We start from the raw sequence: 21,750 nt of genomic DNA, 5'->3' as shown, positions 1-21,750 counted from the left end.
TGTAACGTGGATAAATGTGAAGTTATACACTTCGGTGTGAAAAACAGAAAAGCAGGGTATTATTTAAATGGTGATATATTGAGAAATGTGGATGTACAAAGGAATCTGGGTGTCCTTGTACCCAGTCAATGAAAGTAAATAGGCAGGTGCAGCAAGCAATTAGGAAGGCAAATGGTGTGTTGGTCTTCATTGCAAGAGGATTTGAGTTCAGAAGTAGTTACACAAGGCCTTGGTGAGACCACACCTGGAGTATTGCGGCAGTTTTGGTCTCCCTACTTAAGAAAGGATATACTTGCCGTAGGGGGAGTGCAGCGAAGGTTCACTAGGCTGATACTGGGGATGGCAGGACAGTATGAGGAGAGATTGGTTCAACTGGGCTTGTACTCACTAGAGTTTAGAAGGATGAGGGGGGGATCTGATTGAAACGTATAAAATTCTAACAGGGCTAGACAGACTGGATGCAGGGAGGATGTTTCTCCTGGTTGTGGACTCTAGAACCAGGGGCCACAGTCTCAGGATACAAGGCAGGCTATTTAGGGCAAAGATGAGGAAGAATTTCTTTACTCAGAGGGTGGTCAACCTGTGGAATTCTCAGCCACAGAAGGCTGTGGAGGCCAGATCACTGAGTATATTCAAGAACGAAATTTATAAATTTTTGGATATTAGAGGCATCAGGGGTATGGAGGGAAAGCGGGAATATGGCGTTGAGATAGAGGATCAGCCATGATCCTATTGAATGGTGGAGCAAGCTCAAAGGGCCGAATGGCCTACTCCTGCTAGTTTCAATGTTTCTATAGCAATCAATTTAATCCATGCAGTTTATTTAAGTTAAAGGATTCAATTACCACCAGGTCCATTACGTTAAAAGTGTAAGAAATTATGGCCTTTAATTATAGGGTATTTTTTGCATAGCAGGCTAGCTAAACAGCATTAATTAGTGCATCATATCTAAACTGTTGCTTCTTAATAAACTGTCTTAAAATTACCTACGAATAGTCAATTGCCTATCTTAGGTACCCCCTGAATCCAAAATATTACAAAAGTCTTTGCCAGCATCAAGCTACCATTAGCTAAACCTTAGCTCCTGTGCAGTTCCTGACAGAACTGTTTATTATTCAGATACAAAGGAATAAGAGCAATTATCCAAAAAAAGGAAAAACACAATCGCAGGATCCCCAGCAGCAATTAAAATCATGGCTAGAGTTTCAGCTATCATATTTCTATGTAATTCCATGGAAGGTTTGTTCATATATTTTAGCCCAGTCTCTAATATGATTTCCAGGCAGCAGCATCTTCTCAAACTGATCTCCAGCAGCTTAAGGGCATACAACAGAAAGGGAGTTGTCATCAAATGTTCACTGTGACATTAAGTGGAAGGTGTTTATAAACATGTAACGGGAAATGTACAGGTAGAGGTGACGGAACCATAGTAGCTGGCTCTGGTGACAGTACATGGCTTTCTGTGAAAAGAAAAAACTATTAATCTCTCATTCATTCATGGGATGTAGGCCAGCATTTATTGCCCATCCCTAATTGCCCTTGAGAAGGTGGTGGTGAGTTGCCTTGAACTGCTACAGTCCATATGCTGTAGGTTCCAGGTCCAAAATATTACAAAAGTTTTTGCCAGCATCAGGCCACTGAAAGAGATCATAGCAATCAGGATGGCCACAGTGTTAACATCAATTGTTGGGATTTCCTACCAGCATCATCATGGCAGCACCATCAACACTCACGAACACCTTTTCAGGGGTACAGCACAGGGTTAGATACAGAGTAAAGCTTCCTCTGCACTGTCCCCATCAAACACTCCCAGGACAGGTACAGCACAGGGTTAGATACAGAGTAAATCTTTCTCTACACTGTCCTATCAAACACTCCCAGGACAGGTACAGCACGAGGTTAGATACAGAGTAAAGCTCCCTCTACACTGTCCCCATCAAGCACTCCTGGGACGGGTATAATTTACTGCCACTGTCTACCAAGTTACACAAGATTTAAACCATTAATCTAGAGGTTAAAGGAATACTATTCTATTGAACTGTGCTATTCTGTTTGTGTGCAGACCATAATGGTTTTAATGGCTTCAGACAACTTCCTAGGGGTTATAGCCCAATCAAACCAAAACTGGGGTTCTGAATATCTCAGGCCTCCCTTAGGATTGTGGACACCCAACCACAACATTCATAGAAATTCCCACTGGTGAATGGTGGTGGGAGGGGGTGGTGGGTGGCAGCGGCAGTGGTTGCAGTTACAGACAGAGATGCCTGGCACATGAATAACACTGGGAGTTAGGGATTCAAATACAGTCAGAGCCCAGCCATTGTTTGAACCCAGTTCCTGACCCTTAATGTTTATGACTTGTTTAGGTTTTGCCTGATTGCACCTTTTCAAAAACTATCAGAAATCTGATGATGAAACAGTTCGCACTGTTGCTTCCATTTACCTTTGCCTGTTGATATTCCCAACTGTGTAATATATACATCACATAGTGGGGCCTCAGCCAGCTGATCGGCAGGTCCAGGATGGAGATATATTTCCGGAGAACATTTGTGGATTGGAGTACAAGAGCTTGGCACCCTGGAAAGGAGCAGAAACAATCCAAATGAATGGTGGATACATACGGGCAGAGGGGTTGCTCTGCTTATTTGTGGCCCTCGTCTCCACAGTGATGGCTTCCACATACTGAGTCCATCCCTAGTTAGAAGGCCAGCAGAGCTTACATTATTGAGCCCCTGCTGCTGTCTACCATGTCACTAATCTTTGGAGCACACCTGAGCTCCTGTGCGATACAGTCAAGAGTCTTCAGCTAACAAGGAAGCTCCATCTCACCAAAAACACACTTCTGTAAATAAATTGCATTCAGAAGTTTTGGTAGTATCTCTGCTGTTTGTTATGGCATTATGGGTTTTGTAGTTATCAGCAACAAATTAGACTGGAAAACCAGAAACTTTCCTGGACAATTATAACATATAGATATAAATGACCATAATGACCTAGAATTCAACAGTGTCAATGTATTGAGTGTTGTAGCTAGTATCAAGTGAAATGGCCACATTGTGCCATCACTTCAGAGGTTGCACTCTCATGAATTAGTACTTTAGGCCTGGGAATATTCTAATGTTGCGTAAACATTTTAAACATGAAGTAAAAATAATTCAGCAGCGTGCTCTTGGGAAGATCATGGGTCACCGATTACTCATTGAGGCAAAATACTAATGGCAACTGTGCAATAGTTAGAAGGCACTGAGGAAGGTTGACTGCTGAACTTTCATTAAAGTTTCACTTTGGTGGATGTACGAGACAAACAATGCTCTTACCATTGGGCAGTTTCTTCTCTGAGTGAAGTTTCCTGTGAACATGCAACAGAAACACTGGAATCAGAATTTTACAGACCGTTCAGTCAATCACACTTGTGCTACCTCTAAAACAGGTGTCTATTTAGTCTCGTTCCACATACTCTTAGATACAGCAACACTTGCCTGATAATGTCAGTTACATTTTCACACAAAGGGTCGTGGCAATATGAAACTTGCTCCCCAAAACCCTGTTGATGCTGGGATCAACTGAAATTTTCAAGATTGAGATCGGTAGATTTTTATTGGCTAAGTGTATCAAAAGATATGGAGCAAAGACAGGGATGATTTGATTGAAAGACGGAACAAACTCAGAGGCTGAATTGCCTCTTCATATTCCTCTGTTCATTCAATTTTTCTGTCAACTGTTGCAACGTAATTGCAAACCTCCCATCCCCCAAAGTGATTATACTCTCTCTTGTAGCTCACTGCCCTCCTATCCTCCCTCAATTTCTCCTTCCAGGTAGACTCCCTTATCCACATTCCTGCCACTGGAAACAGTTTCTTCTTCTTATTTACTCTATCAAAACATTCATAATTCTGAACAATCTATCAAACCTACTTTTAAACTTAGCAGGCCTGGCAGCATCGGCGGAGAAGAGTACAGTTGACGTTTCGAGTTCTCATGACCCTTCAACAGAACCAGTTCTGTTGAAGGGTCATGAGGACTCGAAACGTCAACTGTACTCTTCTCCGCCGATGCCGCCAGACCTGCTGAGTTTTTACATGTATTTTTTATTTTTTGTTTTGGATTTCTAGCATCCACAGTTTTTTGTTTTTATCTACTTTTAAACTTCTCTGCTGTAAGAACAACCCCAATTTCTCCCATAACTGAAGTCCCACATTCCAGGTACCATTTTGGTAAATCTCATCTGCACCTTCTCTCAGGCCTTGACATCCTAAAGTGTGGTGTCTGGAGTTAAACACATGAATATAGAAGGCCCAGAGGGCAAGTGAAGAAACTTAATAAGAAAAGCAAGGAGAGAGCATGAAAAGAGGCTGGCAGCGAATAAAAAAAGGAATCCCAAGGTCTTTTACTAACATGTAAATAATAAAAGGATGGTAAAAGAAAGGGTAGGGCCGATTAGAGACAAAAAAGGGTCTAGCATGTGGAGGCTGGAGAAATAGGGGAGGTGTTGAAAGAGTACTTTGCATCTGTCTTTACAAAGGGAGAACTTGATACTCAGGCCAAGGTGAGGGAAGAGGTAACTGGTACACTAGAAGTACTTACAATCAAGAGGAAGGTGGTTTTAGAAAGGTTATCTTTACATAAAATAGATAAGGTACCAGGACCAGATAAGATGCATCCAAGGATACTGAGGGAGGTGAGAGTGGAAATTGCAGAGGCACTAGTGATAATCTTCCAGTCTTCCTTAGACAGAGGGGAGGTGCCAGAGGACTAGAGAACTGTGAATGTTACACCCTTGTTCAAAAAGGGATGCAAGGATAAAGCTGGCAACTACAGGCCAGTCAGTTTGACCTTAGTGGTAGAGAAACTTCTGGAAACTATAGTACAGGATGAAATCAATAATCACTTAGACAAGTGCAGGATAATTAAGGAAAGCCAGCATGGATTCATCAGAGGAAAATTGTGTTTAACTAACTTGCTGGAGTTTTTTTGAGGAGGTAACAGGGAAGGTTGATAAAGGAAACGCTGGTGATATGGTGTATATGATTTTCAAAAGGCATTTGATACAGTGCCATACAACAGACTTGTGAGCATAATTCTAGGTCATGGAATAAATGGGAAAGTAGGGAAAGAAATTGGCTGAGTGACAGGAAACAGAGAGTAGTGATTAATGGTTGGTTTTCAGATTGGAGGAAGGTTTGTAGTGGAGTTCCCCAGGGGTCAGTGTTGGAACACTTGCTCTTCCTGATATATACATTAATGACCTTGCCTGTGGTGTCCAGGGGATGATTTCAAAATTTGTAGATGATATGAAGATTGGAAATGTTTCAACCGTGATGAGGATAGTCTTGAACTTCAAAAGGATATTAGACATGTTGGTGGATTGGGCAGACAAAGTGGCAGATGAAGTTCAATGCAGAAAAGTGTGAGGTGATTCGCTTTAGCAGGAAAGATATGGTGAGACAGTATAAAATAAAGGGAGAGCCTCTAAAGGAGGTGCAGGAACAGAGGGACGTCGGTGTATATATACATAGGTCATTGAAGATGGCAGGGCATGCTGAGAGAGCAGTTAATAAAGTATATAACCTTCATTAATAGGGGCATTGAGTACAAGAGTAAGGAGGTCCATGTTGAACTTGTATAAGACACTAGTTAGGGCTCATCTGGAGCACTGTGTCCAATTCTGGGCGCCATACTTGAGGAAGGATTTGAAGGCATTGGAGAGAGTACAGAGGAGATTCACAAGAATGATTCCTGGGATGAAGAACTGTAGCTATGAGGATAGATTGGAGAGGTTGGGACTGTTTTCCTCAGAGAAAAGAAGCTGAGAGGATTCAAGATCCTGAGGGGTGTGGAGAGGGTAAATAATGAGAAACTGTTCCCACTCAAGAGAACATCTAGAACTAGAGGGCACAAATTCAAAATCATTGGCAAAAGGAGTAATTGTGGTGTGAGGAAAAATTTTTTCACCCAGAGGGTGGTTGGAGTCTGGAACAAACTTCCTGAAAGGGTGATGGAGGCAGGTTTGATCGAGGTATTCAAAAGGGAATTGGACTGCTACCTGAAAAGAGAGAATATGCAAGGTTACGGGGATAAGGTAGGAGAGTAGGACTATGTGGAATGCTCTTTCAGAGAGCCAGTGCAGACTTAATGGGCTGAATGGCCTCCTTCTGCTTGTAAAGATACTGTGATACATTACTCCAAGTGCCTAGCAATTGTTTTATAAAGGTTTAGCATAACTTCTTTGTCTTTGTACTCTGTACCTCTGTTTAAAAAGCGAAAGATCCAGTTAGTTTGTTTTTAAAAACAGCTTTCTTAACACGTCCTGCCACCTTAATAGCTTTGTGTACATATGCCTCCCAGGGTCCCTCTGTTCCTGCAGCCATTTAAAAATTGTGTCATTTTAAAAAATTCATTCACGGGATGTGAGCTTCGCTGGCTGAGCCATCATCTATTGCCCATCCCTAGTTGCCCTTGAGAAAACAGTAATTTAGGTTATATTGCCTCTCCTCATTCTTCCTACTAAAATGTATCACTTCTCACTTTTCTGTTAAATTTCATCTGCCCATTTCACCAGTTTGCCTATGCCCTGCTGAAGTCTCTTAACATTTATCACCTTTTCAAGTTTCATGCCATCTGCAAATTTTGAAGTTATGCCCTGTATACCCAAGTCCAGGTCTTTTACATCAAAATGAGCAGTGGTGCTAATACTGACCCCTGGGGTCACCACTGCACAATTTTCTTCAGTTTGAAAATCCACAGTTCACAACTGCACTGCGTTCTGTTCTTTAGCCAATTTTGTATTCACACTGCCACTGTGCCTTGGATCTCATGGGCTTTAATTTTGCTAACAAGTGTTACAATAACTTTTAAAAAGTTTTACTGTAAGACAAGACTAAAAGCACTTATCACTAACACTATTTTTATAGGCAACTTATACTTTAAACCACAAAATAGACCTGTCTCCTTTTTACTTCTAGCACAACCGAGAAAACATGCTTCCAGATATACTTTACACTGTTCTTTAAGTAGACATTCAATTCTCCCAGAATCATTCCAAAGTAATACTTAGCTCCTGAGGATCTATCTCTGTTCTTTTCCTTTCTCATTTTAGGAACTTGTATTCTTAGAACTGTCTCTCATAGTGAGGTTTTTACCCTGGAGATTCCTCCTCTAGCGTATGTTCGGTGAATCTTCCAGCCTTGTTTTAACGCCTCATGAATTTTGTCTTTCCAATCCAAGTGCGAGCTTCAACTGCTCAGTGAACTATAGATATTTGCAGCCTCTAACTACTCTGTCTTTCCCCCAAACCCTGGTGACTAAACTGTCTGTGATAGTCGGTGATATTTTAGGAAAGCCTTTAACCAGATATCATAATGGCTTCCTCTGTACCGTTCCCATCTCAAAGCCATCACCATGGCAATGTGAATCACATGGGCCTTGTATCCAGGTAGGAATGCTGATTAGCTATCCTTGAGACCCCAAGCCCTTTTATCTTGCAAGTTATTAGGCAGTTTAAAGTGCAACTGTTAACAACCAGAGGTCAGCGGCTAGGAATCCTGTGGCGAGTAACTCACCTCCTGACTCCCCAAAGACTGTCCACCATCTACGAGGCACAAGTCAGGAGTGTAATGGAATACTCCCCACTTGCCTGGATGAGTGCAGCTCCCACAACTCTCAAGAAGCTTGACACCTTCCAGGACAAAGGAGCCTGTTTGATTGGCACCACATCCACAAACATTCATTCCCTCCAGCACTGACGCAGCAGCATGTACCATTTGCAAGATGCACTGCAGGAATTCACCAAGGCTCCTTCGACAGCACCTTCCAAACCCACGACCACTACCATCTAGAAGGACAAGGGCAGCAGATAGATGGGAACACCACCGCCTAGAAGTTCCCCTCCAAGTCACTCACCACCCTGGAAATATATCATTGTTCCTTCACTGTTGCTGGGTCAAAATCCTGGAAGTCCTTCCCTAATAGAACTGTGGGTGTACCTACCACACATGGACAGCAGTGGTTCAAGAAGGCAGCTCACCACCACCTTCTCAAGGGCAACTAGGGATAGGCAATAAATGCTGGCCCAGCCAGCGAAGCCCACATCCCGTGAATGAATAAAAAAATCAAAAAACTTTATATCCTCAACATTTTTCTGGTACATCCACGTTTAGCACATAGGCTGCTGCCATTGTTGCTAAGCATAGACACCTTGCACCTTCTTCCCTGTAAAACAATCTGGATCTCCTATAACCTCTAACAATCAAACCATCCAGGCTTGCTGTCAGGTAGACTTCAGAACAGTGAACATGAACCCACCCCCCCACCAACCTAAATTAAAGACAGTTTCAAAACATAACAATCTTATAAACATCAATATTGTAACACAAGAGTTGGTTACATTTTGTGCTGATCAATGGAAAAATGGGGACATGTAGAACTGAGCCTTTCAGAGCAGGCAAATCCCAGATTTGGGTGAGATTTGGACAGTATATCCCGATACCACACTCACTTAGCTTCTTTACCATACAGCACCCAGTGACCCTGTAACATTGGTATACTGGAGCTGACAGCCCTCAAGCATCTCACCCACTGTACAAGATTGTTATATATTAATGAAAGCTGAAGATTCTTCAGAGCTCATTGTTCAGTTTGGGGCTAAAAATTCCTATCAAACAGCAACATGAAACATAAAAAATAAGAAATAGGAGTAGGAATTGTCTGTTTGGCCCTTCAAGCCTGCTCCGCCATTCAGTAAGATTACAGCTGACCTTCTACGTCAACTCTACCTTCCTGTATTACCCCTCAAACCTTAATTCCCTTTCTACTCAGTCTTGAGTTTACTCATTGCACATCAGTCACTAACATTTATGGTCTACAAAGTAGATAGTTCTTAAATACATAACTGTCCTAGTTAACTTGAAGATGGTAATTGAAAGGCCACGTGATCTCTGATCTATGTATCAAAGTTCACATTTGCTGCAATGCATGAAGACACAAACCACAATTTGCATGTATATGGTGTGAACACTCTTGATCTGATAAAGAGTTAGTAGCAGAGACAAAGCCACAAACTTGTTGACAGAAATATCACATGAGTTAAAAGTTGAGGGAGCTCAGAACCAGGTTCTGTGGCCAAGTGAGAAATGGAAAGAAAACAAGGGGATGGTAGCATTGTAGTTATGTTACTGGACTAGTAATCCAAAAGTCTGGATTAATCCTATGGCAGCTGGAAGAATTTAAATTCAATTAATTAATAAATCTGGATTAAATTGCTAGTCCCATTAATAATGATCATGAAACTGCCAGTTTGTCATAAAAAGCTATTTGGTTCACTAATGCCCTTTGTTACAATCTGATTAGGGACCAGTAAATTTTTGTTTGAAGTAGACAAAGTTTGAAATCCTAGGTACTTACTAAGAGAATAAATCCACGAGATTCCACAGTTTCTAAACAAACAAAATAAACTTTACTGTACAAAGTCAGAGAAGTAAAACAATTTACAATATCTATCTTGTAATCTGACATTCAGAATTAACATGAGGTACATGTGAATTAGCAGGCAACTGTGGTCACACTACACTGCACAATAAATGGTAGATGCGACCAAGACAAATCCCATATTTTCTCAGCAACACACCCAGACATCAGTGTCCACTGTGAGTTACATAATCTCATTAAAATTCTGTCTCTCTCGCGAGGGATTTCAAGTCTTCACTTTTGAAGATCTAGCCTCTGAATTCCCCCAAAAGCCTCCCTGACTTGGACTGTCTCAACGACTGCTCACCTCCTGATGGGTTAATCTTCTCCTGAGACTACTTTCACTGGCTTCCCGACTCCAGCATCAAGTCACTGGCACAAGTCCAGTTCTTCAACCATGCCGAGCAGAACACCACTGCTCCAAAAGGTTACCTTTGCTCCAGTGGCTCACAACACAGAGTCACCGACCTTCCGCTGCCTCTTCAGCTCTCCAAGTCTTCTCCCTAGCCCTCGCTAGCTGGAGCCTGCCAATAGCAGCACTTTTGCTGCCTTCTACTTCATCCTTCCAACACTGACAGTCGTATGGGCTCACCTTTACTCCAGTGGTTCCTACTGTTGCTCTCCCTCTGGTGATTCCTTCCCAAGTGGTCTCCCTTTCTGGGTCCTCTCCCTGGGTTCCCTCTCTCAGTCCTGGGGCTCCCTTTGTTATTGTGCCCAAAACTGGGTCCCGTGATTGTTGATTTCACGTTGCGCAGGCGCATTCCTAATGTCCCAGATGGCCAAGCCTTTAACTTAAAAAAACAAAACTAGAACAAAGCATGCACAGCCAGTCAGCCTGTTGCGCCTTGTGCATGCCCGGAACTCTTGGGCCTGTCAGGAAATGGACTCCTCAGCCTCTGCCCCAGGTAACTTCACATTTCATGACAACTTCAGGGGAAGAAATCTGCTGTTCTTGCCTGGTCTGGCCAACATGCGACCCACAGAAATTCCGAGCAAGCCATTCATTTGTACCAAACTTCTACAGAAAAATGAAGGAAGAATAAAACTGGATAGAACACTGATTTGACCTAGGTACCGGAAATGTGAATGGCATACCCACCCCATGTGACTTTGCAAAGTGCTCCTTACTGACATCTGGGACATGTGCCAAAATTGGGAGAGCTGTCTCACATAGCAATCAAGCAATAGTCTGACATAGTCATACTTACTGAATCATAACTTTCAGCCAATGTCCCAAACACCAAACCTGGGTATGTTCAGTCCCACTGGCAGGTCAGACCCAGCAGAGGTGGCGGCACAGTCAGAAGGGAGTGGTCCTGGAGGTCCTCAACATTGACCCCAGATCTCATGAAGTCTCCTGGCATCAGATCAAACATGGGCAAGGAAACCTCCTGCTGATCATCACCTACTGCCCTCTCCCAGCTGTTGAATCAGTGCTCCTCCATGCTCAACATCATTTGGAAGAAGCACTGAAGGTAGCAATGACACAGAATGTCTTTTGGTTGGGGACTTCAATGTCGATCATCAAGAGTGATTCGGTAGCACCACTACTGACAGAGCTGGCTGAACTGTGAGGGGCATATCTGCCAGACTGGGCCTGCGGCAGCTGGTGCAAAAACCAACAAGAGGGAAAAAAACTACTCAACCTCATCCTCACCAATCTACCTGTCGCAGATGCATCTGTCCATGGCAATATTGTAGGAGTGGCCACTGCACAATCCTTGTGGAGATGAAGCCCCATCTTCACACTGTTGCGAATAACCATTTTATGGTGCATGTGATTTAGAATATAACTTGTAGGTTTAAGAATTAAAGTTTTAATTGTAGAAAATGGGGTAAATGCAACATAAATAAGAGATGGAGCTATAAAACAGCAGGTGGAGACACTTGAACAATGTATGACCTAAATGAAAACTGAAACTGAAATGGAAACGGAAAAAGAAACGTAGGGCAGAATTTTGTCCTTGGTGGGGGTGGGCAGGGGCGGTCAGGCAGCTGATCGCTGCCCGCGATTGGCACTGCACCGCAATTTTATGCAGGTGGGCCAATTAAGGCCTGCCCAGTGTGGAACTGGAGTGGCAGCGCTGCCTGTGCAGATGGGGGGAGGAGGGCAAGCAGGCCTAGCGTGAACTTCGCGCATGTGCGAGGGAGCTGCCTCAGGGAGACGAAGCGCTGTTTAACAAAAAATGAAGAAAATAAAAATGTCATAAAACATGTCCCCATGTTTTTAATTCAAGTGTGAAATTTTTATTTTATTTTAATTTGCTTTAGGAAACCTAATCCTGACCGTGGATGAGGTTTCCTAAAAAGTGCAAAGGCCGCTTGGCGTTTTTGCCTGCCCGCTAACCGGAAGGCTGGACGGGCAACGTAAATTTGAATGTAATTACCTTTTTAATGGCCTTAATAGGCCTTTTCATTGTAGGTGGGCGTGCTGTTGACTCGGGCATGCACCCGCCAAACAAAATATCACGGGACTACGCGATGACATCAGGACGCTTGCCTGACGTCATTGCGCGTCATTTTACGCTTGGCCGGGTCAGGCGTGTGCCTACCCGCCAAGCTCAATATTCTGCGCATAGAATGGCAACTGACCCCGCCCCCCTCCACGCCCAGTTTATAAAGGAAACAAAAACTGAACCTCAGGTTTGGAAACCAAAACTTGTGGGCAGATTGAAACTAGCTGAGGCCATATTAAGGGGTACAGAGCCATCCAAGCTCAGTAGTTGCAGTTTGGAACAGACGTGTGCTGTTTGCAGTTCACTGAGAAAAGACAGTAAATAACAGTTAGATAGACCTGCAATGATAGAGCAAAAAAACCTAACTTCATCATTCACTGTGAGGAATGCGGGTGAGGCTTAATCACTGTTAGAATTTTATGTGGGAACAGAAGCTGGAAGATAGCCTAGTTTGAAGCTAGTGGAAGAATCTACAGTGGTCGTCCTCAAGTCTTGAGGCAAGAAAAGCAACAAGAAGATTAACTTGGAAGTATTGAAAAAGTAACCAGAACAGGGGACTGAGGCATCTACAGTCAAGTGATGGTAAATGAAAGCTTTATCTCTGGGAATAGCTGGAGCTGAGGAGAATTCAAGAGTGTTTCCAGAGGACTATGGCATACTTATGGTTGCTCCCTATATAAGTAAATAGCTTTAAGATATCATAGTGTATAGGAGAATTCTTGGAGTAAGTAAGTAAACCTAAGGGCCTAGCATATGGGGGTATAAGCCAGAGTGTTAACTTAGTTGTATTGCTTTGTTTAATTTGTTCTATATACAATGAAGTTTTTGTTTTGTTTAAAAAGAGGTGAAATCTTGTGGTGTAGCTCTATTGGTTAAAACAAGATGCTCTGATTTCTCTTTAAATGTTAATGATCCCTAACTGGATAGTCACAACTCTGAAGACACCCTCCATTGTGTTGTGTGGCATTGTGCTAAATAGGATAGACTCAGGATAAATCTGTTGGCTCAAAACTGAGCATCCATGAAGTGATGTGGGCCATCAGCAGCGACAGAATTGTATTCAACCACAATCTGCAACCTCATGACCTGACCCTGTGACTCATGGCCCAGCATATCGCTCACTCTACTAGTACCATCAAGCCAGGGGACCAATCCTCGTTGAATGAGGAGTGTAGGAGAGTCTTCCAGGAGCAGCACAAGGCATACCTGAAAATGAGGTGCCCACCTGGTGAAGTTACAACACAGGACTACTTGCATATTGAAAATTGGAAGCAGAATGCTATGGACGGAGCTAAGCGAACCCACAATGAATACATCAGATCAAAGTTCAGCAATCCTTCCACGTACAGTTGTGAATTGTGATTGACACTTAAACAAAACTAACTGGAGGAGGAAGCTCCAAAAACATCTCTATCCTCAGTAATGGGGGAGTCGAGCACGTCAGTGCAAAAGACAAGCCTGAAGCATTTGCAACCATCTTCAGCCAGAAATGCCGAGTCCCCACCATCATAAATGCCAGTCTTCAGACAAATTTATTCACTCCACATGATATCAAGAAAAGGCAGAAGGCACTGGGTACAGCAATGGCTATGGGCCCTTACAAACATCCTGGCAGTACTGCTGAAGACTTGAGCTCCAGAATTGGCTGCGTCCCTAGCCAAGCTGTTCCATTACCACTACAACTCTGGCATCTACCTGTAATATGGAAGTTACCCATATGTGTCATGTTTACAAAAAAACAGGTCAAATTCAACCTAGCCAATTATTGCCCCTTCAGTCCACTCTCAATCATCAACAAAATGATGGAAAGTGTCATCAACAGTACTATCAAGTAGCACTTAACAACAACCTGCTCACTGATACTCAGTTAGGGTTCCTCCAGGGTCACGCAGTTCTAGAGCTCATTATGTTCTTGGTCCTAACATGGACAGAAGAGCTGAATTTCAGAGTTAAAGTGAGACTGACTGGCCTTGACATCATTCGATTGAATGTGGCATCAAGGAGCTCTAGCAAAATTGAATGGTTTTATGAAAGGGAAATTGTGTTTGACAAATTTATTAAAGTTCTTTGAGGATGGATATAGGGGAACTGGTAGATGTAGTGCATTTGGATTTCCAAAAGGCATTCGATAAAGTGCCACATGAAGTTTACTACACAAGATAAGAGTTCATGGAGTTGGGAGTAATATATTAGCAGGATTGGTTAACTAACAGGAACCAGAAGTCTCGCCCGTCGGCCATTAAGTCGGTGGGAGCCCCTTTTAGGGAAGGCCGGTCGAATTGTGCCACTTAATCACCTAACTGGACAGTGGCGGACCTTCCCTGAGATCAAGGACCCCAGGCGTGGAGGTACTGCCCGCTGAGAGCTGCAAACCAATCAGAGGCTGACAGCTCTACTAAATGACAGCACCAGTGAGGTGGCTGGTGCCCGTATGACCCTACCTAAGGTCTAGGATTGTCACTGGATCGCTGGCCACGTTTCAGTGGTGTGGGGGGGGTGGGTGGTTGCAGTGTAGAGTATTACAGGGAAGGGTGAGGGGGTTCTGCAGCAAGGTTAGGATGGTGGCTCACAGCATCCCCCTTCTCCTTCTCAGTGCTGGATCCCTCGATCAGGCACTGAGAGCCTTTGAATGAGGGACCCCAAGGAGATTGCTAGCAACCCCGCACAGGTTTTCTTGTTGTGCTCCCTGCATGGCAAGCTCCTTGCCCTAAAGTGCGCATTAGCAGGCCATCCAAGGAATTCCCCATGGACTTGATCAGCATAGCGGCGGGAAGGCAGTGGGTTTTTTTTTATTCATCCATGGGATGTGGGCTTCGCTGGCTGGGCCAGCATTTATTGCCCATCCCTAGTTGCTCTTGAGAAGGTGGTGGTAAGCTGCCTTCTTGAACCACTGCAGTCCCTGTGGTGTAGGTACACCCACAGTGCTGTTAGGGAGGGAGTTCCAGGATTTTGACCCAGCGACAGTGAAGGAACAGCAATACATTTCCAAGTCAGGATGGTGAGTGACTTGGAGGGGAACTTCCAGGTGGTGGTGTTCACATCTATCTGCTGCCCTTGTCCTTCTAGATGGTAGTGGTCATGTGTTTGGAAGATGCTGTCGAAGGAGCCTAGGTGAATTCCTGCAGTGCATCTTGTAGATGCAGGTACACACTGCTGAGGTGAGTTACCTGTCACACGAGAAATCAGGGCTGTTTAAATGAAACCCCTCCTGTCCATAACACCCGTTTATTGCTACTATCTGTTTTCTGTCTGTTAACCAATGTTCAATCCATGCCAGTATATTACCCAATCTCATGTGTTCAAATTTTGTTTACTAACCTGTGTAGGACCTTATCAAAAGCCTTCTGAAAATCCAAATACACCACATCTACAGGTTCACCCTTATCTATTCTGCTAGTAACGTCCATAAAAAACTCGAATAGGCTTGTCAAACATGATTTTCCTTTCATAAATTCATGTTAACTCTGCCCAATTCTACCATTATTTTCTAAATATCCAATTATCACATCCCTTATAATAGATTCTAGCATTTTCCTTACTACTGATGTCCGGCTAACAGGTCTGTAATTCCCTGGTTTCTCTCTCCTTCCTTTCTTAAATAGTGGGGTTATATTTGCTACCTTCCAATCTGTAGGCACCATTCCAGAATCTATAGAATTTTGAAAAGTGATCACTAATGCATCCAATATCTCTACAGCCACCTTTTTCAATACTCTGGGATGTAGGTTCAGTGGATTTTAAAAAAAATTTTAAATTTAGTCATTTATGGGGTGTGGGCATCACTGGCTAGGCTAGCATTTATTGCCCATACCTAATTGCCCTTGACAAGGTGGTGGTGAACCATCTTCTTGAACCCCTGGAGTCCATGTGATGTAGGTACACCCACAGTGCTGTTAGGGAGGGAGTTCCAGGATTTTGACCCAGCGATAGTGAAGAAATGGCGATATATTTCTAAGTCAGGATGGTGAGTGACTTGGAGAGAAATTTGCAGTTGGTGGTGTTCCTATGCATCTGCTGCCCTTGTCCTTCGAGGTTGTGGGTTTGGAAGGTGTTGTTGAAGGAGCCTTAGTGAGTTGCTGCAGTGCATCTTGTAGATGGTACACACTGTTGCCACTATGTGTTGGTAGTGGAGGGAGTGAATGTTAAAGGTGGTGAATGGGGTGCCAATCAAGCTGAATGATTTTCCTGGATGGTGTCAAGCTGCACTTATCCAGGGAAGTGGAGAGTATTCCATCACACTTCTGACTCGTGCCATGACTTGGTTTGGGATTTATCAATCTTCAGTCCCATTAATTTTTTAAGTACTACCATTTTACGAATACTAATTTCTCTCTGTTCGTCATTCTCACTAGAACCATCCCCAAGAAGAGAGCATCTAACCATCTTTCCTTGACACTTGACAGCATTGCCATCACTGAATCCCCCACTATCAACATCCTGTGTGATGGAATACTCTCCAATCTGGCTCTAACAGTCTCAAAAAGCTTGACACTACTAAAGGCAAAGCAGCCTGTTTGATCAGCACTCTCATATATCTCCTTAAACTTCCACTCCTGCCATTGCCAATGCATTGTGGCAGCAGTAAGATGCAATGCAGCAACTCGACAAGCCTCCTTTGACAACATCTTCCCAACCCGTGACCTCTACTACCTAGAAGGACAAAGCAAGCATACGATTGGAAAAACCACCACCTGCAAGTTCCCCTCTAAATCATACACCATCCTCATTTGGAACTATATTGCCATTCCTTCAATATTGTTGGATCAAAATCCTGAAACTCCCTTCCTAACAGCACTGTAGGTGTACCTACACCACATGGACTGTGACAGTTCAAGAAAGTGACTCATCACCACCTCCTCAAGGGTAATTTGGAATGCTGCCTTGCCAGCAATGCTCACATCCCATGAAAGAATTAAAAAAACCTGTGAGCCTCACTCGGGGCAAGGGCATGTGGCACAAAGCTACTAAGCCAGAAAATCAACCAAAGTTCTCATTTGTAGCTATGCAGGAACTCCTTGCTGAGAAGAATGTGTATGTGGATGTTGGGTGTGGATTGAATGTGATTTACCACTGCGATTGAATAGCCTGCTGGCATGCATGATCATTTTAGCAGAAAGGATAGGGAGAGGTAATATTGACGTAATGGTACAGTTCTAAAGAATGTGCAGTTACAAAGGGACCTGGTTGTGCATGTGCATAGATCTTTGAAGGTGGCAGGACATTTTGAGAGGGTAATGAGCAAAGCTTGTTGGACTTTGGGCTTTATAAATAACAATATTGAGTACAAAGGTAGGGAGGTTATGCTGAACCTTTATAAAGCTCTGGTTAGGTCACAACTAGAGTTTTGTGCTCACTGTTGGATGTGAGAGTCTTGATACGGTGCAGAGGAGATTTACCAGAATGGTCCGAAGGATGGCGGGTTTTATTTATAAAGTTGGGTTGGAGAAGCTGGGGATATTCTCCTTGGAGCAAAGGGGATTGAGGGGAGACTTGATCGAGGTTTACAAGACTATGCCAGGTTTAGATAGGGTAGCTGCTCCCATCAGCTGACTGCACAAGGACCAAGAGACACAGATTTAAGGTTTTGGGCAAGAGATGTAGGAGGGGATGTGAGGAAGAACTTTTTATGCAGTGAGTGGTAATGACCTGGAACTCACTGTCTACAAGGGTGGTGAAAGCAGAGAAGACCAGCGATTTCTAAAGGAAATTGGGCAGGCACCGAAGGGAAATAAACTTGCAGGGCTATGGGAATAGAGTGGGGAAATGAGACTGATTGAAATGCTCTAAAGAGCAGGACTTAATGGGCCAAATGGCCCCTTCTATGCTGTAGTGACTCTATAACTCTATGATTGTGCCTGTCACATGGAGAATGGCTATTTGGTTGAAAAAAGTGGAGGGTGCCTAGTGTCTCTGGAACAAACCCTACATTTTCAGTGAGCGTCACTCAATAGTGAACAGCATCAGGGACCCTGACTGATTTGCACTATCCCCTAACTAAACCATTGGTGAACTATTGCTATTTGAAGTGAAGATCGGACAATTTAATAGTCCATGGGAGGTTTGGTCAGTCAGACCTTAGCCAAGTCTGACAAGGTGACCCTATTGGTCTCATTGTGCTACAAATACACAGGAACAGAGTAGCAGCACAATTATCATTGCTCTTGCTTTCCCAAGTGATGCCATTTCCTGTTAAGATTTTTTGGTCTCGTTGTTCACAATTGGAATCCCTTTTTACCCAATTCAATTTCCATCGGTGTCACTAATTCTCAGTAGATGTTATCTCATCCCCAAAGGTCACAGGTACTCAAGGGCATTTATAAAGTGAATATTTGTGAGTCTTATCTAGTGGGGAAACTTTGAAAAGATGAGTGACTTGGTATTTACCTGATAGCATAGTAAAGAGCAATATGGTTGGCATGTCCACTCACTCCATCTTCATCAAAAGTCAACACCTGCAAGAGCAGAATGAAGGATGAACATGGCATTTGTCCGTCACCAGTGGTACAAAGAAGACTATCCCATAAAGTGCTCCCAACAAAGCGAAGTAAATAATGCCTTGGGTAAGGGTCCTCCCAAATAAACGATTGCCATTTGGATGTTTATTGATGCAGTGTTTGTGGCCAAGGTTCTGAGCAGAACAAGGATTTAGTGACCCAGAGGTGACTGCTCTGCTATTTCTGACATTCTGCACAGTTGAGTTAATTGCATTTGGTAACTTCATTGCTTAATATGGAGGAACTCTTAAAAAATTCTACACTGACATCAACAGTGGCATCCAGTTAAACATAAAAATGATACATTAATTGCTGTACCGTCTCTTGTACACTCGATGGCATGTAGGTTACCGTCACATTTCAAGTGCATGTATTTTAAATGCATTGGGAAAGGTTTTGATCAGTTGCCAATAAAATAAATATTCCCAATTTCAATGTATAAATTCGACATGAAACGGTCAGTCAGGCATGTTTTTCAACATAATGGTAATTGCAGTAACATTGATACAGCAGACGGGGGAGTTGTTGATGGCAACAGCAAGTCATTCGGACAGATGTGTCTCTGATTTGTGGCTGGATGCTCACTATCAATGAGCAGTGAAGAACGGGTCGGATTGGGATAGGGTAGGGAAGGGGAGAGATGAAGGGAGGGATAAGATTCGAGAGTGGATGTGGACAGGGAGAGAAGGAGATGAGGTGAAGGGAGAGGGGAGGGAACAGTGTCTAATGTGTCGAACTGGGTATGACTGAGGTGTTAAGTGGTGTCCAGGAAGGGATGCAGTTGATGTCTGTTTTGGGGGTGGGGTGGAGCAGATACTGTTTGTTTTATGTTCAATTCACACCAATTTACGAACATATGAATTAGGAGCAGGAGTTGGCTACTCGGCCCCTTGAGCCTGCTCCACCATTCAATAAGATCATGGCTGATCTAACTGTAACCTCAACTCCACATTCCTGCTTACCCCGTGATAACCTTTCACCCCCTAGCTTATCAAGAATCTATCTAGCTCTGCTTTAAAAATATTGAAAGACTCTGCTTCCACTGTCTTTTGAGGAAGAGAGTTTCAAAGACTCACAACCCCGAGAGAGAAAAAATTTCTCCTCATCTCTGACTAAAATGAGCGACCCCTTATTTTTAAACAGTGACCCCTAGTTCTAGATTCTCCCACAAGAGGAAACGTCCTTTCCACATCCACCCTGTCAAGACCCCTCAGGATCTCAAAGGTTTCAATCAAGTCACCTCTTACTCTTCTAAGCTTCAGTGGATACAAGCCTAGTCTGTGCAATCTTTCCTCAGAAGATAACCCGCTCATTCCAGGTATTAGTCTAGTAAACCTTTACTGAATTGCTTCCAAAGCATATACATCCTTCCTTAAAGGAGACCAATACTGTACACAGTACTCCAAATGTGGTCTCACCAATGCTCTGTTTAACTGAAGCATAACGTCCCTACTCTTGTATTCAATTCCCCTCACAATAAACAATAACACTCTATTAGCTTGGTGAATATTCTGAAATGCGCCAGCTCATGGTACTCCATACAGGCTGCAGTCATTACTAAACCCATTATAGTGAATGCAGCTCCTGGAATTGTCCGCCACTGCAAATCTTCACTCAGTGACTTTATCTTCAATAGCACAGGATTATCATTGTAGCAACCCTGAAAAACTAGTTCGTACCTCTACAATTAAGAGGAACTTGTAAATTAGTCACCATAAATAAAGCATAGCCAACAATCCTTAAGCTAAGAGGGGGAAATCTGCTTCATCATTTGCAGAAGTGGAGAGCTTGGAAGAAGAGCTGTAACTTGTTGACCCCCTGACTCAGTAATAGAAATTCCAGCAGTGTCCTTTTGTTCCTGGCACAGGCAGAGGCAAGAAACTTTCACCTTCCACCAGGTCCAGGCTTTCCTCCTGGCTGCATGGGAAATGGCTTCTTTGTGTAAGGAACACAACATTCAATATCTGGGATTCTGTGTACAGTTTCTTCAGCGATATGGCAGCAAAATTCTTGGTGCTTATTTTGCAGGAGCTTAGAAACAGGATAACATGTGTGACATGTTGGCACCACGGTTTCTAGGATTCAAACTGGCACCAAAGAAATAAGGAGGACCTGGTAGGAAGGTCAGTGTCCCTCTGCTCAACTCGGACCTGGGGGAAGGTCAGTGACACTCTGCCCACTCAGACATGGAGAGAAGGTCAGTGTCACTCTGCTCAACTCAGACATGGGGGAAGGTCAGTGACACTCTGCCCAGCTCTGACACAGGGAGGTCAGTGTCACTCTGTCCAGCTCGGAGATGGGGTAAGGTCAGTGACACTCTGGCCAGCTCCGACACAGGGAGAAGGTCAGTATCACTCTGCTCAGCTCCAACATGGGGGAAAGGTCAGTGTCACTCTGCCTAGCTCCGACACGGGAAGGTCAGTGTCACTCTGTCCAGCTCGGAGATGGGGTAAGGTCAGTGACACTCTGCCCAGCTCCGACACAGGGAGAAGGTCAGTATCACTCTGCCCAGTTCCAACATGGGGGAAAGGTCAGTGTCATTCTGCCCAGCTCTGACACGGGGAGGTCAGTGTCACTCTGTCCAGCTCAGACTTGGGGTAAGGTCAGTGACACTCTGCTGAGCTCAGACCTGGGAGAAGTTCAGTGTCACTCTGCCCAGCTCCGACATGGAGGAAGGTCAGTGTCACTCTGCTCAGCTCGGACATGGGGAAGGTCAGTGTCACTCTGCCCAGTTCGGACATGGGGGAAGGTCAATGTCACTCTGCTCAGCTTGGACATGGGGGAAGGTCAGTGTCACTCTGCCCAGTCTGGACATGGAGGAAGGTCAGGGTCACTCTGCTCATCTTGGACATGGAGGAAGGTCAGGGTCACTCTGCCCAGCTCTGACACGGGGAGAAGGTCAGTGACACTCTGCCCAGTTCCGACACAGGGAGAAGGATGTGTCACTCTGCCCAGCTCGGACCAATGGGGAAGTTCAGTGTCACTCTGCTCAGCTTGGGCATGGGGGATGGTGAGTGTCACTCTCGTCAGCTTGGACATGGAGGAAGGTCAGGGTCACTCTGCTCATCTTGGACGTGGAGGAAGGTCAGGGTCACTCTGCCCAGCTCCGACACGGGGAGAAGGTCAGTGACACTCTGCCCAGTTCCGACACAGGGAGAAGGATGTGTCACTCTGCCCAGCTCGGACCAATGGGGAAGTTCAGTGTCACTCTGCCCAGCTTGGGCATGGGGGATGGTGAGTGTCACTCTCGTCAGCTTGGACATGGAGGAAGGTCAGTGTCACTCTGCTCAACTCAGACATGGGGGAAGGCAGTGTCACTCTGCCCGGCTCATACATAG

General features: G+C 44.1%; 1 protein-coding gene across 1 annotated transcript in view; it reads right to left on the bottom strand.

Annotated features, from left to right (window-relative positions):
* Positions 1–804: 804 nt before the first annotated feature.
* Positions 805–21,750, bottom strand: part of pigl (phosphatidylinositol glycan anchor biosynthesis, class L) — a 75,174-nt gene continuing 54,228 nt past the window's right edge. The window contains exons 4-7 of the mRNA XM_078548381.1: positions 18,303–18,370; positions 3,318–3,349; positions 2,444–2,577; positions 805–1,460 (exon numbers count right to left, since the gene is read on the bottom strand). Coding sequence (XP_078404507.1) covers positions 1,356–1,460; positions 2,444–2,577; positions 3,318–3,349; positions 18,303–18,370 — 339 coding nt within the window. The 3' untranslated portion in view covers positions 805–1,355. The remainder of the gene's footprint in view (positions 1,461–2,443; positions 2,578–3,317; positions 3,350–18,302; positions 18,371–21,750) is intronic.

This window comes from Cetorhinus maximus, chromosome 9 (assembly GCF_964194155.1).
Source record: "Cetorhinus maximus chromosome 9, sCetMax3.hap1.1, whole genome shotgun sequence".
Lineage (NCBI taxonomy): Eukaryota > Metazoa > Chordata > Chondrichthyes > Lamniformes > Cetorhinidae > Cetorhinus > Cetorhinus maximus.
Note: the sequence above shows the minus strand (reverse complement) of the source record. Positions and strands in the feature narration are given on the sequence as shown.